The 18823-nt window shown below is 36.6% G+C and overlaps 3 protein-coding genes across 4 annotated transcripts; 2 read left to right on the forward strand and 1 right to left on the reverse strand.

Moving 5' to 3' along the window:
* Positions 1-1668: 1668 nt before the first annotated feature.
* LOC123891699 (zinc finger protein 579-like) lies at positions 1669-2757 on the forward strand. The gene is made up of 2 exons (XM_045941605.1): positions 1669-2257; positions 2488-2757. The coding sequence occupies exons 1-2, from the start codon at positions 1669-1671 to the stop codon at positions 2520-2522; spliced, it is 624 nt and encodes a 207-aa protein (XP_045797561.1). The 3' UTR covers positions 2523-2757.
* Positions 2758-10441: 7684 nt separating this feature from the next.
* LOC123890122 lies at positions 10442-12799 on the forward strand. Of its 2 annotated transcripts, XR_006802716.1 has the most exons (3): positions 10442-10739; positions 11757-12234; positions 12331-12799. XR_006802716.1 is itself a non-coding variant. In XM_045939670.1 (2 exons), exons 1-2 carry the CDS (start codon positions 11920-11922, stop codon positions 12394-12396), a joined length of 381 nt encoding a protein of 126 aa, XP_045795626.1. In that variant the 5' UTR covers positions 11670-11919; the 3' UTR covers positions 12397-12599. The 2 variants fall into 2 exon arrangements, 1 of the variants encoding a protein (XP_045795626.1); XM_045939670.1 differs by lacking the exon at positions 10442-10739 and having other exon boundaries at positions 11670-12234; positions 12331-12599.
* A 3485-nt stretch (positions 12800-16284) lies between these two features.
* LOC123889305 (chalcone synthase) lies at positions 16285-18467 on the reverse strand. The gene is made up of 2 exons (XM_045938587.1): positions 18167-18467; positions 16285-17566 (listed from the first exon to the last, which is right to left on the reverse strand). Exons 1-2 carry the CDS (start codon positions 18342-18344, stop codon positions 16569-16571), a joined length of 1176 nt encoding a protein of 391 aa, XP_045794543.1. The 5' UTR covers positions 18345-18467; the 3' UTR covers positions 16285-16568.
* Between the last annotated feature and the right edge of the window lie 356 nt (positions 18468-18823).

Below are 18823 nucleotides of genomic sequence, written 5' to 3' on the forward strand. Positions count from 1 at the left end.
AATTGATACGTCTTATACTTTATCTGGTTTTATATATGTTCATTTCTTTGCCGCTTAAAAAAAAAATTGGATACAAAAAATGTGTCACATGAAATCCTATGTAGATGGAGAATATATCATAGATGTGACCTAAATTGATGACTGAAATCAAAAGGCTTTGTAGTGGAAATGCGGCTGTCCTAGTTTATACTTTACAGTAGTAGCGACAGGTTCAAATCATTTGTCCCTTTTCTGCATTTCTTTCCATTTACTTAATTTGATTAATTATTATCAAAATAATGATACATCATTTACCCAAAAAATATGATCATAAGACGAAAAAAACTAAAAATATGAATAATATCACTTCCAATAATTTCGTTTACTGTTGTATTATTTTTCTCTAATTAAAGTGAGAAGAGAAAAAGAAACATATTGTATTATTTTTCTCTAATTAAAGTGATTATAAGAGAAAAAGAAACATTAAAAGGACAATTATAAGATGCAAGACAAGACAACACTTAGAAGTACTACATGTTCGAGTTGATAAAATTCTTTGCTAGCTACTTTTGCTACCCTACTAGTTATTCGTGCGTCCTATTTTTACACACCCGACTTAAATAGCGGACGTGTAAAAATAAAAAAGTTTGTGAAAAAAGCCGTCCGCTACTTAACTCGCGAACAATATTTGAGTAACCAATAGGACGATAAAAGTAACTCCCTGGACAAAGATCCCAATAATTGGGTTTGCTTTGGCAGCTTGGCCCATGTATTATGTTGTGGACTTGTGGTAATGCAAATCGGGTTATAATTGAAAACCATATGTGTCTTAGATGGAAAATAATTGTATTCTTGTTCTGAAGTACAGTGGCTTTGGACTGGAGGGTGGGAAAAAAACTAAATATGATTGTTTGTATGAAAAAAATTTTGCCATGGGAATTTACAGATGGAGTGTTCAATATTATTATATTATTATTACTATTATTATTATTAGGATTAGGATTAGGATTTAATTGTTTAAAATACTCCAAAACACTTCCCTCCAAAATTTTCATTTCAAACATATTCTAAAACTTTGTTTGTGAGTTTGAAGGAGTTGAGATGACTTAGAGGGATGAGAGTAGAAATAAAAACATGAACAAGAATATAAGAAGGAGATGAAGGAGAGAAGAGAGAAAAAATAAAATTTGTATTTTTTTTACACAAAATAAGGTTTGGTTGCAATACAATAGGCTAATGACATGAGTCAATTATGTTCTAACGGTCAATGTTTAATGAACATCCACTAAAATACTCTTAACATTCCCTTTTGAAAGCTCATCTAAGATACGTCTCATTAAAATTTCACTAGAAAAAATTCAATATAAAAAATCCTATCGAATGAAAAAGAGTATAACATGTGAATTATCTCATTAAAAGGGAACATGTCACAAGACTATATATATATATATATATATATATATATATATATATATATATATATTTTGTTTTAAACATTTTAATTTGTCAGCGTCGTCTGCATGGTTTTGTATTTTAATTTATCGAAACAAATTCAATAACACACAAAACAGAGAACTAGTCTATTTCTATTAGAATTATATGATACATATCTCTATATTTAAAATGTATATTATTAGACTTTATTATGAAAATTACCTGCCGTTGGATATGGACACGGTGGAGTGGCACATGGCTGCCACGGACCAACCCATTGTTGATGTGGATGAGGATACGGGTATGATGGCCACTGCTGCTTATATGGGTATGATGGCCACTGCGCTTGACGATGTTGTGTTCGGCCTCCACCTCGACCGCTGCCTCTGCCTCTGCCTCTGCCGCGTCCACCGCAACACTCGCGGCGGCAGAAACGAGGGTCGCGGTGGACGCGGCAGAGGCAGAGGCAGAGGCAGCGGTCGAGGTGGAGGCCGAACACAACATCGTCAAGCGCAGTGGCCATCATACCCATATAAGCAGCAGTGGCCATCATACCCGTATCCTCATCCACATCAACAATGGGTTGGTCCGTGGCAGCCATGTGCCACTCCACCGTGTCCATATCCAACGGCAGGTAATTTTCATAAACAGCCTGGAATTCTTGGTCAAAAACCTCAACAGGCTCATGTAGCAGCTACACCAACAAATCCTGCAAGTCAGAATGCATCATACTCATATGCTCCGACTGACATTCAAGCCGCTATGCACACATTCTCAATTTCTCCTCCTGACGATCAATGGTACATGGACACTGGAGCCACATCTCATATGACGGCAAACGGAGGTAATCTCACGTCTTATTCAAATACGAGCACTAATATTATTGTCGGTAGTGGTCATAATATTCCCGTTATTGGTACCGGACATGCATCATTACCTAACCCTCATAATCAATTAACCTTAAAGAATGTTTTGCATGCACCCAAACTAATAAAAAATCTTGTCTCTGTAAGAAAATTTACGATTGATAATGATGTTTCTGTTGAATTTGATCCATTTGGTTTTTCTGTGAAGGATTTTCAGACAGGAATGATGTTAATGAGATGTAACAGTTTGGGTGACCTTTATCCAATTACTACAAGACAACAAACTACAGCTTCACCACCATCCACCTATGCCGCGTTATCCAATGAATTATGGCATAATCGTTTAGGACATCCGGGAGCTCCTGTTTTAAGCTCTCTTCACCGAAACAATTTTCTTATATGTAATAAGTTTCGGAACAATTTTTTTTGTCATTCTTGCACTCTTGGAAAACAAATAAAGCTACCTTTTTATGATTCATTATCTAATACCTTTCTCCCGTTTGATATTGTGCATAGTGATCTTTGGACTTCACCTGTTCTAAGTTCAGGTGGACATCGTTATTATACGTTGTTTCTTGATGATTTTACAAATTTTTTGTGGACTTTTCCTCTTCATAATAAATCTCAAATGCATTCTATTTTTCTCAAATTTCAGGCTCATGTTCAAACACAATTTGAAAGAAAAATAAAATGTTTTCAATGTGACAATGGAAAGGAATATGACAATTCTCTTTTTCATAAATTTTGTGAACTAAATGGAATGTATTTTAGATTTTCTTGTCCTCACACATCCCCTCAAAATGGAAAAGCCGAAAGAAAAATTCGAACCATTAACAATATTATTCGAACACTTCTAGCCCACGCCTCTATACCGCCATCATTTTGGCATCATGCTCTGCAAATGGCCACCTACCTCCATAATATCCTACCCAACAAAAAGCTTGCTCTTCAAACACCTACAAAAATACTCTACCAAAAAGATCCTTCCTACTCTCATCTTAGAGTCTTTGGGTGTCTTTGTTACCCTCTCATTCCATCTACTTCTAGAAATAAATTACAAGCTCGATCAACACCTTGTGTATTCTTGGGATATCCATCCAATCATAGGGGATATAAATGTTATGAGTTATCGAGTCGTAAAATTTTTATTTCTAGACATGTAACTTTTGATGAAAATACTTTTCCTTTTTCTAATTTAAATGCTCCTTCAAGGTTTAGCTATAATTTTTTGGATGACGACACGGCACCTTTCCTCCCATCATATATCCAACCTACCCCTACACAAATTGCACTACCTCCTACCAATAAAACTACATTACAAACTCCTCTCAACAGTACCCAACAAACAACTCATGTACTACCTCATAACAATGAAACTGAATTCCAAACTCCTCCCAAAAATCAACCTACACACACCTCTACACCACCAAACACGTCCCCTCCCTTAAACCAATCCAATACCTCACATATTTCCCCATTAACCCAATCCCCCTCAACCATAACCCCACATCTTTCCCCTCAAATGACAACCCGAGCACAACATGGAATTTTCAAACCTCGTCAAATATTTGATCTTCATACATCAGCCCATACCTCCATATCTCCATTACCTACAAATCCTATTGATGCATTAAAAGATCATAACTGGAAAATGGCCATGAAAGATGAATATGATGCTCTTATTGAAAATAAGACGTGGGACTTAGTTCCTCGTCCGTCTAATGCTAATGTTATTCGAAGTTTGTGGATTTTCAGGCATAAGAAGAAATCTGATGGATCATTTGAGCGGTATAAAGCTCGTCTTGTTGGTAACGGTGCAAACCAACAAACTGGTGTGGATTGTGGTGCAACCTTTAGTCCTGTTGTCAAGCCGGCTACAATTCGAACTGTATTGAGCATTGCCATATCTAAATCTTGGTGTCTTCATCAACTAGATGTCAAAAATGCATTTTTGCATGGAAATCTTGATGAAACTGTGTACATGCATCAACCTCCTGGTTTTCGACATCCTGAACACCCTGATTATGTGTGCCTGCTAAAGAAATCTCTGTATGGTCTTAAACAAGCACCTCGCGCTTGGTACCAAAGGTTCACCGACTATGTTGCCAAGATGGGTTTCTGTCACAGTATTTCTGATCATTCTTTATTTATTTATCATCATGGCAACGATCTCGCTTATATTCTTCTTTATGTGGATGATATCATTCTCACAGCTTCTTCTAATGCTCTGCGCGATTCCATCATGTCTAAACTTGGCTCTGAATTTGCAATGAAAGATTTGGGCCCACTCAGTTATTTTTTGGGAATTTCAGTCACAAGACATTCAAGAGGACTTTTTCTCTCTCAAAAGAAATATGCAGAGGAGATTGTTGAGCGAGCAGGTATGTCTTCATGCAAGCCATCCTCTACACCAGTGGACACCAAAGCGAAACTCAGTGGGTCTTCCGGCAACCCTTATCACAATCCCACTGAATATCGCAGCCTAGCAGGAGCATTACAATACTTAACATTCACAAGACCAGATATTTCATATGCCGTTCAACAAGTATGTTTATTCATGCATGATCCTAAAACACAACATATGTCTGCATTGAAGCGGATTATTCGCTATATTCAGGGAACTATTAATCTCGGCCTACACCTTTATCCCTCTTCCGTTAATAAACTCATCTCTTACACTGATGCAGACTGGGGAGGATGCCCAGACACAAGAAGGTCTACTTCTGGCTATTGTGTGTATCTTGGTGATAATTTGATCTCTTGGTCTGCGAAAAGACAACATACATTATCCCGGTCTAGTGCGGAGGCTGAATACCGTGGAGTTGCTAATGTGGTGTCTGAGTCTTGTTGGATTAGAAACTTGCTTCTTGAACTACATTGTCCTGTTACGAAAGCTACATTCGTATATTGTGACAATGTAAGTGCAGTGTACCTATCAGACAATCCAGTTCAACATCAACGCACTAAACACATTGAGATGGATATACACTTCGTACGTGAAAAAGTTGCTCGCGGTGAAGTACGAGTTCTACATGTTCCGTCGCGTTATCAAATTGCCGACATCTTCACAAAGGGACTTCCGTTGCAACTTTTTTATGATTTTCGCGATAGTCTCAACATACGCCTACCTCCAGTTTCGACTACGGGGGTGTATTAGAATTATATGATACATATCTCTATATTTAAAATGTATATTATTAGACTTTATTATGAAAGATTACTCATCATTATATGAGAATCATTAGGAGAAATATTAGGAGACAGTTGTTGTATATATATGAATGATGAAAGCAAATCAAGGCACGGCAAATATTTCTATCAATTTCTGGCATTTGCACTTTGCACTTTAAGTAGCGAACTACCCCCAATTCGAATGTTAAGTGACAAATCATGACAGTACAGAACTTGTGAACCATTCATCACAACTTGTATAAATAAACATGCGTGCTTCATTTTATCATTCAAAACTCAAAAAAGTGAACATTTTTTTCGGTCCAAACAGCTACAATCTACTTCAACCACGGAAAACCAAATCTTTTTCAAGATTCACGTGGAAGTTACATATTGGCTGATATGAAGGACCAGTTGGCCCAACTCAACAGTTAATATTGTGAAGCTAATCAAAGTGCATAAGCTTCGGCCAATTTAATCACCTGCTAGGCTGCTAGTTAATATTATGTTTGGAGTTACTACCTTCAGATAATTACTATATAAAATGAAATAAAAATCAAAATAGTAAAGACCGATTGTGATCTAAAAAAAATAAAAGGGAACTATTTTATAAAAATCATAATCGATATAGTATGAGAGACCAATGCTTATTGGTCCAATCTAAAAAAAAATGTTACTTGAACATAAAAATCATGATATCATGTGTGTTTTTATCTTTAATTTTTCTCTGTTATCTTTTTATCTTCTACATTTCACATACATTTAAAACTATACATAAAAAAATACTATTGTATTTAACATCAATTTTTTTTATTTCAAAATATAATTTCTTCCTTTTACCAAATAATAAAAAATGTTTTCCTAAAAATTACTGTGATTTGCCGTATTTTTAACAATTTTTTGACAAATCCAAATTTATATCTATTAAAATATAAGCACATAAATCAAGACATTAAACTCAATTGATTAGTGAATTTTCTTTAAATGAATTGCTCTGAAGAATTTGAATTCAATTTTTGATTGAAACAAAATCAACTGTCAATACTTTTTTTTGAACAAGCCAAAATGAGATATATATATATATATATATATATATATATATATATATATATATATATATATATATATATATATATATATTAACAAGAACAATCTTCTCAGCACAAGATGTGCTAAGATAGACTACCAAAGTTTACAAATAGTCACAGAAAGAAATACAAGCAATCATATATGGCCCAAACATAGCAAAGGACTAGACCACCAACTATGGTAGTTTAAGACTAAAGTAACACTCGTCGTCTTCAACCACCTATAAGAAAAGAGCTTGATCTTGTCCAACATCTGATGAGGAGTGCTAGCTGAACCTCGGAACAATCTATGATTTCTTTCCGTCCACACAACCCATACACTAGCAAGCCAAATGAGCTGCAAAAAAGACCGACGTGCTCTAGATCCACCAGCTGATAAAGTAAACTGAACAAAATGATCCCGGATAGAAGTGAAACCCGTCGATGAAATGCCAATTCAAGAGCGAACTAAATCCCAAATAGAACCGAAAGTACTGCAAAAGATGAATAAGTGGTGGGTCGACTCAGCCGCCCCACAACCAGAAACACAATGATGAGCTGTAGAAGATAAAATGCCTCGGGTGACAAGGTTTGACTTTGTAGGTAACCTGTCACGCAATAATCGCCACGCAAAAATGGAAACCTTCAAGGGAACCTGAGGATGCCAAATAAGATGCTCCGCATCATCCACAATAATCGAATCCGTAGTAGTCAGAAGCTGATAAGCGCCCCGGACAGTGTAGCCTGTATCAGGGTCTGGCTGCCACTGCCACCTATCCGAAGAATGTACCTGTAAAGAAATGACAGAGAGTAAAGACTGACACTCCCCCAATAACTCCTCCTCCCATGCCCTCAGCTGCCTCCTCCACACCCACGCCGCCCCATCCAACCCCCACTCTAAAGAGAACATCTCAGCCACCGTAAGCGATTTGGTCTCAGCCAAAGCAAACAAGCGCCCAAAACGCTCACAAAGAGGAGTCCCATCCAACCAAGGATCTGTCCAAAAAAGAGTATCGGACCCATCTCCCACCCTCCTAACTACATGGTCACCAAACCACCTACCACCTGGCTCACCACCACCCTCCCTAATACTCGCTATCTCATGCCACCACACCGATCCACGCCTCCCTCCATCCCGTAATCTCCCTCCCTCTACTCCATACCGAGCCGCCAACACTCTATACCACAACCCTTCTCTATCCACTAACAACCTCCAACACCATTTACCTAAAAGAGCCAAATTAAACTCCCTCAACTGCCTAACCCCCAAACCTCCATACTCCTTACGCAAACAAATAGTTTTCCAGTTTACCCAAGCAATTTTCCTAAAATCCTCACACCCCCCCCAAAAAAATTTAATTAAAAGAGATTCAATAGAAGAAATGATACCTGAAGGAGCTTTGAAAAAGGATAGCGCATAGACAGATAGAGAGGTTAAGACAGACTTAAGTAAAACCAGACGACCACCAAAGGAAAGAAAACGACTCTTCCAACCAGATAATCTGTTCTTTAAACGAGCCAACACCGGTTCCCAGAAAATCAGACGCCTCGGATCACCCCCAATAGGAAGACCCAAATAAAGGAAAGGAATATTTCCCACTTTACAACTCAGAGCAGCCGCCGCCTCGCCTAACCAGGAGACAGGGATATTCACCCCTACTAGCATACTTTTATTAAAATTAACCTTCAAGCCAGACATATTCTCAAACAACACCAAAGTAGCCCGCAAAGCCCGAACATTAGCCCAACTTTTCTCCCCTAGCAGAAGGGTATCATCAGCAAACTGGAGGTGCGACACTGAAGTCGAGTCAGTCTCCCCAACCCTATACCCCGTAAAAAAGTTATGAGTCACCATAGCCTCCATCAGAATATTCAAACCCTCAGCAGTCAAAAGAAAAAGGAAAGGAGATAACAGATCTCCTTGTCTAAGGCCCCGTTCAAGAGGGAATTCATCCGTAGGGCTGCCATTAACAAGAACAGATGCAGTAGCGGTGCCCATGCACTCCCTTATCCACTTCCTCCAAAGAGTTGAGAACGCCATCCTCTCCATAACCGCGTCCAGATACCCCCAATCCACTGAATCATAGGCTTTCTCAAAATCCACCTTAAAGAGCATGAGTTCTTTTTTTGCCTTCCGAGCATCATCCACTACCTCATTAGCAATAAGAATACCGTCCAAAATATGCCGATCCTTTACAAACGCCGTTTGAGACTCTGAAATGACACTACCAATAACGAGACGCTACCTATTCGCCAAAACCTTTGCCAAAATCTTGTACAGGCTGCCAACCAGCGAAATTGGCCGAAAGTCATTCAGCCGTTGTGGACTATCAACCTTTGGGATCAGAGCGATGAAAGTAGAATTGATACCCTTAGACAATTTACCGTTCCTATGAAAATCAGATATAAAACGCATAACATCACCCCGAAGTTCAGCCCAAAAATCCTTGATGAAACCAAAATTTATCCCGTCAGGGCCTGGGCTTTTAAAACTATCACAATTCCACACAGCAGATTTCACCTCTAACTCAGAGAAAGGCTTGGTGAGACTACTACCCTCAAAGTGGTTCAACCTTTTAAACAAAAGGTTATCCACCCCCAGTCTCTCCACATTGATTTTCCTGAAGTGATCCGCAAAATGGGTAAACACAGCCTGCCGAATGGGAGACGCTCCCTCTAAAGTATTCCCACCCACTTGGATCACAGAAATAGCATTCCTTCGCCGACGACCTGCCAAGACCGAGTGAAAATACTTAGAGTTTGCATCTCCCTCCTTGAGCCATAACGAACGAGACTGTTGCCAACTAATGCTGGTATGCAGCCTAGATAGCGAGAAGATATCCGCCGTCGCTTCGTGAAGCTCTGCTATCTCATCTACTGACAGGTCCTCCTCTTCCCCCTTTTGAGCCAACACTGACACCCGATTTTTCAAAGAGTCAATACGACTAGGCAAGTTTCGGACGTGAGTCTTATGCCACTCTTTCAGAGCCCCTTTAATTAACTTAAACTTTTCCTTAAGCACAAACCCTCCCCAACCATCCACCTGGAACGAATTCCACTTCTCTCTCACAAACACATTGTAACCCGGAACATCCTTCCAACACTTAAGCATCCTAGACGGACGAGGTCCCCAATCCTCCTCCGTCGCAGAGAGAACTAGAGGACAGTGATCAGACAACCCCATCAATTTGGCCACCTGCTTGCAATTGGGCCAAGTCAAACACCACCCCTCCGAAAGAAGAAACCTATCAAGGCGACTCATCGAAAGACCATCCCCTTTGAACCAAGTAAACTTACGACCAATCAAGGGTAGATCGACTAAGTTGTTATCATCTATGAAGCGGTTAAAAGGAATGTGATCTAAGCTGCGTTGACCCACCCTTGACGAACGACGTTCATCAACATGTTTAACCGCATTAAAGTCCCCGCAAATGCACACCCTCTCCATCCCTACCACCTGAATACGCACCGATAAATAATCACACAGCTGTTGCTTTGCTATATCATCACATGGCGCATACACATTTGCCACCGAAAAATCTTCTCCAGTCTTAAGACAACGACCATGACACCACAACACATGATCCCGACTCTCAGTTGACCACATGTCAATACTAACATTATTAGAATTAATATTTTTATTTGATTTCAAACTTTTTTTTTGACTAAAATTTGATTTCAAACTTAAAACCTTCCCATTGTATATATAAATCACTACAACAAATCTGCCATATACCAACAGACAATTTTAGCGACGGCAAGTAAAACAATGGGTATAGGTTCAGGATAGCCGATGGTATAGGTTTGTGGGATTTATTTTTTATTTTTTTAACTGGCCGAAAATCTTTTTTTTTTTTTTACAAAGTTCTTCTATCATTACTTTTTTCTTTTAGTATAAAATATTTCCCACTACTTTTTCACATTGGCGGGACATGTGAACCCTAAAAATTTGAGAAAATTTCATTCTTAAATTTGAGAACCACTGATTAATCCTTCAGTCTCCCACTGAGAGTAGTAACCACCGCTCTCTCCCACTGTGAGTCGTCCTTCTTCGCCGTCCTTCTTCGCGAGGTAAGTTCTCATGTTAACTATCGCTCTTCGCGAAGGCACTTCCGCTACTCTCAGGTTAACTGTCGCTCTCTCCATTGTTGCATAAACCCTCTCAATTCTCTATTGTTTCCGGAACCCTGTCAATTCCTCTCCATTGCTGCAGAAAAGAAAGGTTTGTATTCTAATTTTAAATATGTGGTTAGCTTTAATTTCAATTGTGTTTTCCTCAAATCTCATATAAAATCCCCAATTGATTTTGTCGCTCCTTACATCTGTCATTAGCTTTAATTTGAATTGTGTGTTCTTCCTCAAATCCCATATAAAAACCCTAATTGATTTTGTTGTTCCTTAAATTTGTGGTTAGCTTTAGTTTCAATTGTTCCCCAATTTTGCTTTGATTTGTGTAGCTGGAAGTCAATCTTTCATTCACTTTTTACTATTTCTCATCTTTTCTCTAATTGCTAGTTCAATTCATAGTTGATATAAGTTGTGTAGTTGATAACATGCTCCGTAACAATTGAATAAGGCCATATCATCATTGTGGAACTAAAATTATAAAATCTATTAATTGTGGTGGTGCTAACTGCTAAGTCCATTTGTATAGCTGCTATAGGTGATGCTATTTTGAATTGTTATTATAGATGGGGTTATTAAATTTTAGATATCAAGGAATGACATTATCAGTGTTTAAAAAAAAAGGATGGCATTATCATGCGTTGGAATGGTTTTTCTTTGCTACTGCTATAGGTGTTCTTGTTTTGAGTTGTGTTATATATAGGTGGTGTTATTTAATTTTAGATAGATAGCAAGGATTGAAATTTTTTAGTGTTGGATTGATTCTGTTCTGCTATCAGATTTGGTTGGGTTGCCCTGCTAAACCATAAGTTTTCGTTGAGGATGGGAATGAAGAAGGGAAGGATATGTTTTAATTGGCAATGAGTTTATACTTTTTCTATGCAATTAGACTTGACTTTTTGTTTAGTTAATGAATTTGATTTGATACTCATTATTTTTTTTTCTATATATATTTTCATTCCCTTTGTATTTTACGGTCATCATATTGTTGCTAACCGTTGATATTTTAAGTTTACATAATTTAAAAATTATATTTCTATCATTTGCTATTCTATGTCAAAAGCTAGTTCAAGTTTCTGTTAATCACCCACTTGCTAAATTGAAAGTATTACAGCAATGGGAAGGACGACGAGAAAATTAAATATTGGGCATTGCATATTAAAAGAATCCAACCAAGGAAGTAATGCTACTCAAACAACCTCTACTCATGCCGAAGGAAGTAATGTTGAAGAAACTCATATAACTTCAACTGATGCCCAAGGAAGAACTAAAGAAACATGATAATGAGGTTGGAACATCTCAATCGGTCCAAGAGATACAAAGTCACATGCCTTGGAAGGATGATATATATATATATATATTCCAAAGTACAAGGACCTGAAAAAAGAGGACCAGTGTGTTGTATGGGCAAGATTCCCAAAACCAAAAAATTGAAAGCTTCTTTGTCCGAAAATCAAGAGTTACGCGATAAAGTTAAGCAAATGCAAGAACAACAAAACAATACAAATGCGGTGTTGGTAAATGTGTTGTCATTGATTCAAAATCGATTTTCTGGAGAAGATGTGAATGACATTTTACGAGCTGCAAGACAGGTATATTTTGTTTTACACTTCGAGCTCATATTTTGAATATTATGAAAACGTCAATTAAATTGATTTTCTAAATTTGTTTTCTTTTATTTTCTATAGGTTACTGATTCTTCTAGTTCCCCTAACCAAACGGATTCTCCAAATCCATACACTAACGAAGATTAAAGAGAGAAAACGTATATTGTGTTCTGGGTTCTTTGCTGTCCTGTTTGGCTGGTTTTGGGGGCTGCTACTATCTAGTTGGATTCCGTTGCAAGTCTGTTTCAGATTATTGTTTGGTAGGGATGACATACACATGTATTTTGGTGGTTGATAGTTTTTCGATTGGTAGTTTTAGGGTGAATTACAAGCAAACAGTGGCTGTCATGTTGCTTTCAAGTTGTACTAATTTTATTTAACTTTAAAAAAATTGGTGCAATTTCAATTTTGGAGATTTTTCTAGTTAACATTGTTTTGGTGTTTTAATATACTTTGTTAGTTTAAGATGTTTGCAAGACTTATTAGTTTTTTAATATAGTCTGCAAATTTTTGTTATTACTAAAAAAAAGTACCTATTATTAAAAAAAATGTACCAAAAAAAAAATTCTGCCAAACATATACTCACGGACAAATGCGGTGGTAATGTGATTTTCTTATTATCGATTGCCGTGGGTATAGGTATGAGATTTTGACCAACAACCTTAAATACCCGTAGCTATAGACTATTGCAACCGCGTATTGCCGTGGGTATAGCGAAGCAAAATACATGGAACAAAACTGCCGTTGGTGTAGGTTTTTCGGCCTATACCCACGGTTTTGGGACCATTATCTACAGGATTTTGCCGTAGCTATAAGTCAAATTTCTTGTAATGAATTTCAGAAGATCTTGTCACTTCATCTACTATCTATCTAAAATCTAAAATCTAAAATATAAAAAAGATACAAGCATCTAGGGTATGGAGCATGTAGTCCACTTGGAAGAATGTATGGTGCCCTTTTACCACTTGGATTTTCTTGAGCATTGTGATAAAACCTCATACCCCCTTTTACATAAATACACATGTAATGTAAGGAAGATGGTTTCTCTCCCAACCCCCCTCAATTCTTTTCTACCCCCAAAAATCCAAGTTTGCCCCTTGCGGTTTGAAACATTTTTGCCAAAAAACTTCGGTTCGTATTCACCGAAGCCAAATATTAGACCATTTCGGTAACTGCAAACCGAACATTGCGTTTTCGGTACACAAAAAACGAACGTCAGCTTGTTCGGTATCTGCGAACCGAAATGTCCTAGATTTCGGTACATTGGTCGCTGGAATTAGGCCATTTTCGGTAGAAGTTTACCGAAATAATTGTTTCGGTACCTGCGAACCGAAATGTCCCAGATTTCGGTAAGTGGTTACCGAAATTTATCAGCATGTCAGCTTATTTCGGTTCGTATAAACCGCAGTACCCCCCAGGGGCAAAAACGGAAATTCAGGGGGTAGAAAAGAATTGAGGGGGGTTGGGAGAGAAACCATCTGTAAGGAATATAACTTCATACCCCCTTGATTAGTCCTTGTCTTACTTGTTTGTCAATGGCGAGACTGATATGTCATAGGGCCGTGACAAGTATCTTTTTCTTATAAACTGCGGGCCGTGACACACATTATATACAAAGAAATATTCAATCTTTAATGTGGAATAAAGTTTGTTTGTTAAAACAAATACAAAGAAATATTCAACTTAAAAAAAATTATTTTCAAATTTATGGACAATAATAATGGTGAATAATATAGTGATTGGCTATTTTTTTTTGTCTAGTAGCAATAGACTAGAAATTCCACCTTAAAGGTGAATAAATGGAGTGTCCGGAGTTTGAACCGCAGCTCCTGCATAATATATATGATATCCCTACCAATTGAACTGATATCTCTACCAATTGAGCTAATATAGTGATTGAATAAATTTTTCTTGTTAAAACAAATATAAAGAAAACTCAACTTAAAGAAAATTTAGCAGATAGGTGGCAGTGGCAGCCAGAACCCGACACATGCTACACTGTCCGGGGCGCTTATCAGCTTTTGACTACTCTTGACTCGGTTACTCTATGATGATGCGGAACATCTCATTTGGCACCTTCAGGTTCTTTTGAAGGTCTCTGTTTTTGCATGTCGTTTACTACGCGACAGGTTGCCCACTAAGTCAAACCTAGTCACTCGAGACATTTTATCTCCTGCAGCTCATACTGGCGTATTTGGATTTGAGGTGGCTGATTCAGCTCATCACTTATTCATCTCATGCAGCACTTTTGGTTCTCTTTTGGCTTTACTTCACACTTGGATTGATACTTCAGCGACGGGTTTCACTTATATCCGAGATCACTTTGTCTAGTTTCCCCACTCAGCTGGTGGATCTAGACTCTAGAGCACGACGGTTTTTTTTGCAGCCCATTTGGCTTGCTAGCGCATGAGTCGTGTGGACGGAAAGAAATCACAGGTTGTTTAGAGGCTCATCCAGTACTATTTATCAATTATTGGACAAGATCAAGCTTTTTTCCTATCGGTGGTTGAAGACGACGAGTGTTTCTTTAGTTTCAAATTACCATAGTTGCTGGTCTAGTTCTTTACTTTGTTTGAGTCTTGTATGATCGTTTGTATTTCTTTCTGTGACTTTGTGTAAACTCTGATAATCTTTCTTGACACTTCTTGTGATGAGGAAGCTTTTTTATTAATATATATCATTTTGGCTTGTTAAAAAAACTTTAAGAAAATTTCCCATATCCAAATTTATGGTTAATAACGGTGATATAAGAGTATGTGTGTTTATTTTGGTGAATATGTTTTTAGTTAGGTTTGGTTTGAAATTTGTCAAAATAAAAAATCTCAATTTTCAAGGCGACATTAATGGTGGAGAGAAAGAGAGTTGAACGTTGTATCACAAAACAAAACAAATGAACCGCAAGTAAGGCAACGCCACCAACCTCACACAAAACAAAACCATTCACAAATTCACTTCCAAACACGTCGCAACTCACAAGCAAAGTATTTGCCCCACAAATCTGTCAATTCTGGAAAAAGGTTGTTCCTCTTTCTCCCTCCCACATAATTGCAACACGCATCTAACAAAAACAATTGAAAAAATAACCCTCTCGAGGAAAGGATTCTCTTAGTTGGAGAAAAAACTTGAAATAATGTATAAATTTAGATCATTAAGTAAAAAATAAGAAAAGTTGGTTAATGGTTAAGATGTAAAAATTGACTAACTTTTAGACGGAACAATTTTAGCTATAGTGTGTTTGATTTTAAAATTGTCTTTAAAACTCGATAAACTAGAGGCCAATGGACTGGATATAAATCTCCTACTGAACCACATGACAATTTTTTGTCCTATGCACAACTTGTTTAAAATACCAAAATAAAAATTTTGTCCACCCATATCATAAAGACGAAATTTTTGGTTTATAATCCTCTGATTCATAGGGGAAATGAGTCCTAGTAGTCCAGAGTTCGGCCACGAGGTAAGTAAAGTCTGACCAAGAAATTGTTCCACCCAGAAATCAAACCCGGGTCTCCTGAAATCCGTCCTTTTTGGTGAGACTCATTAACCGCTTGAGCCCAATAACTTAGTTAAAGACGAAATTTGTTTAATACCTTAAACTTTCTCTTATATTATTCTGTCATATATTATTCTGTCTAATACTTATATTACATTTTGCTGTTTAAATAGACCTTATATGTTAATTATAAGTGACAAGAAAACTAAAATTCACACACTTGCATGATTGTGTATTGTATATTGTTATTTTTGCTTTAAACGGAAGTAAATTTTGGTTGTTGTTAAAATATGATGTCGACGTTTTGTTTCAAAATAGCGTTGTTAAAAATACAAATATGGCATATGACACTATGTATCTTTTTTTTTGAAGAGACACTATATATCTTTAGTTCTTTTTTGGTTTAAATATATACTCGTATATTTTTTCTATCTATCTTTTACAATTGTACATTTTAAAAATAAACATAAAAAACAAAAGAGAAACTATTTGCCGTTAAATTTTTATATAAAAATATCATTTCTCTATTTAATAGCAAATAATTCCAACCCAAAAATAGCAAATAATTCCAACCAAACATATTATACTTTACATCACATTACATGAATTTCAGAAAGAAAAAAAAAAGCAAAAACATTACATTACATAACCAATTAGAACCATACCTAAAAGGTAAAAACATCACATTACATGACCAATTAGAACCATACCATAATCACTAAAGCACAATATTATATCTCAAACTTTTTAATTTGAGCTTGCCTACAAAGTTGGTTCACATATCTCAGCAGGCAAATTTTATTTACCAATCTATGTATACTAAAATTCAACCTTGAACCGGAACACTATGAAGCACAACGGTCTCAACAGTTAAACCCGGTCCAAACCCAAATAACACACCCCATTCCAACCCTTCACCGGTTGTAATCTTCCCTTCCTCTTTAGACCTCTTCCTCATTTCATCCAAAATAAACAAAACACAAGCACTTGACATATTTCCATATTCACTAAGCACATGTCGGGTGGACAAAAGTTTCTCCTCTTTGAGGCCGAGTTTCTCTTCGACCTGGTCCAAAATAGCCGGTCCACCCGGATGTGCAACCCAAAATATCGAATTCCAATCATTAATCCCAATAGGTGCAAAAGCTTCAACTAAACTTTTTTCAATGTTCTTTGAAATAATCCCGGGAACATCTTTCAATAAATGAAAAGTGAGCCCCACTTCACGAAGATGTCCATCAATTGCACCATCAGAATCGGGAAGAATAGTCTGAGCAGCCGAAACAATCTCGAAAATAGGACGCTCCACGGTTAAATCAGGATCCGCACCGATAATCATCGCTGCGGCTCCATCACCGAAAAGCGCTTGTCCTACGAGTGAATCAAGATGAGTATCCGATGGTCCACGAAAAGTAACCGCAGTAATTTCAGAACAAACAACAAGAACTCTTGCATTTTTGTTATTCTCAGCAAGGTCTTTCGCTAAGCGGAGAACCGTGCCGCCAGCGAAACAACCTTGTTGATACATCATGAGACGCTTGACGGAAGGTTTTAGGCCTAAGAGTTTGGTGAGTTGGTAATCGGCTCCCGGCATGTCTACACCGGAAGTGGTGCAGAAAACAAGATGTGTGATTTTGGATTTTGGTTGTCCCCATTCACTTATGGCTTTTTTTGCTGCTTCTTTACCTAGCTTTGGTACTTCAACAACAACTATGTCTTGTCTTACATCTAGTGATGGTGCCATGTATTCACACATGTTTGGATTCTCTTTCAGAAAGTCTTCTGTTAGGTGCATGTAACGTTTCTTTATCATTGATCTATCACCTGAAATTTTAGAACAGTCCAAGAACTTTGTTAGTTAATCTCATTTGATAGGACAAAAAGATTTAATTAAAAATAGGACAAAAAAGTATAATTAATTTTTTTTATTATAACATCAAGAAAGAAAAAAAAAAACTAGGCTATTATCGTTGCTAAGCACTTTAATAAAAAAAATTAAAATGTTATACATAAAACATTTTTTATGTAAGTTATATTTAAATGTGTAAAATTTTATGTAATATATATATATATATATATATATATATATATATATATATATATATATATATATATATATATATATATCAAAACTGCGTCATGAAAAGGACTATCAGCATGACTTTGAGCATGACTTTTACAACTAGATCTTTTTTTAGTGAAAAGACTTACAACTAGATATTGTAAATGTTTATCGTACCTATGATTAAGGTTTTTTCTTTTAATATTGAAATCTATCAGGTGATACTAAAATTTATTATATTTTTGTGCATATAATAAAATTGCTTGCAATTACACAAAAATTAAACCACAATCATCACAAATATCAAAGATTGCGACGCAACTAATACTATAAGTTAATAATATAATTGATTAGAAACATACACATGCGCTTGAATTTTTCCTTAAGATCAGTCATGTGCTCGCTATTGGTGATACGGAAGTAGTAATCAGGATAATCAGCTTGAGTGACACAGTGAGAAGGAGTGGCTGTGCCAAAAGCTAAGATAGTGGCAGGGCCTTTAGAACGTTGAGCGTTACGAATCTCTTCTACGGTCACCATTTTTTGTGGAGAGGTAACAAAAGAATGCAAAGGGACTAAGATATAATGAAAAAATGAGATTTGGTAAGGTAAGAGAATTTGGAAGGTTATTAGTGGTGTTGATTTGGTGGATTGAATGAGGGAAATATAGGTCCTATAAATATACATGCAAAAAAATAGGGATGAGTCGTAGTAGGTTTGAGGGACGGATGGATGGTAGGACACGTGTCTTATGATTAACCCTTGGTAGATATGTAGCCACATACTAAAATCAACATAATTGTTGGTAATAATGTGTTTAAAACAAAAACCAAATTGTTGGGCTCTCAGTGTCAAATTATAAACAAATTTGAAGTATGATTTTTTATTTTTTTTTGTTATTTATGAAATAAGTTTTATGAAGTATGATTTTTTTTTTTTGTGTTATTTATGAAATAAGTTTTATGAAGTATGATTTTTTTTTTTTTGGTGTTATTTATGAAATAAGTATTATGAAAAGA

Source organism: Trifolium pratense, linkage group LG6, assembly GCF_020283565.1.
Source record: "Trifolium pratense cultivar HEN17-A07 linkage group LG6, ARS_RC_1.1, whole genome shotgun sequence".
In the NCBI taxonomy this organism is placed as follows: domain Eukaryota; kingdom Viridiplantae; phylum Streptophyta; class Magnoliopsida; order Fabales; family Fabaceae; genus Trifolium; species Trifolium pratense.

Bases quoted from the DNA above. Each gene is read 5' to 3' on its own strand.
- LOC123891699 (XM_045941605.1), top strand. From the start codon at position 1,669: ATGGCTGCCACGGACCAACCCATTGTTGATGTGGATGAGGATACGGGT. The intron at 2,258-2,487 runs GTAATCTCACGT...TTTTCTGTGAAG, and splicing joins TCATATGACGGCAAACGGAG to GATTTTCAGACAGGAATGAT.
- LOC123890122 (XM_045939670.1), top strand. From the start codon at position 11,920: ATGATAATGAGGTTGGAACATCTCAATCGGTCCAAGAGATACAAAGTC. The intron at 12,235-12,330 runs GTATATTTTGTT...TATTTTCTATAG, and splicing joins TTTTACGAGCTGCAAGACAG to GTTACTGATTCTTCTAGTTC.
- LOC123889305 (XM_045938587.1), bottom strand. From the start codon at position 18,344: ATGGTGACCGTAGAAGAGATTCGTAACGCTCAACGTTCTAAAGGCCCT. The intron at 17,567-18,166 runs GTATGTTTCTAA...CTAAAATTTCAG, and splicing joins GGAAAAATTCAAGCGCATGT to GTGATAGATCAATGATAAAG.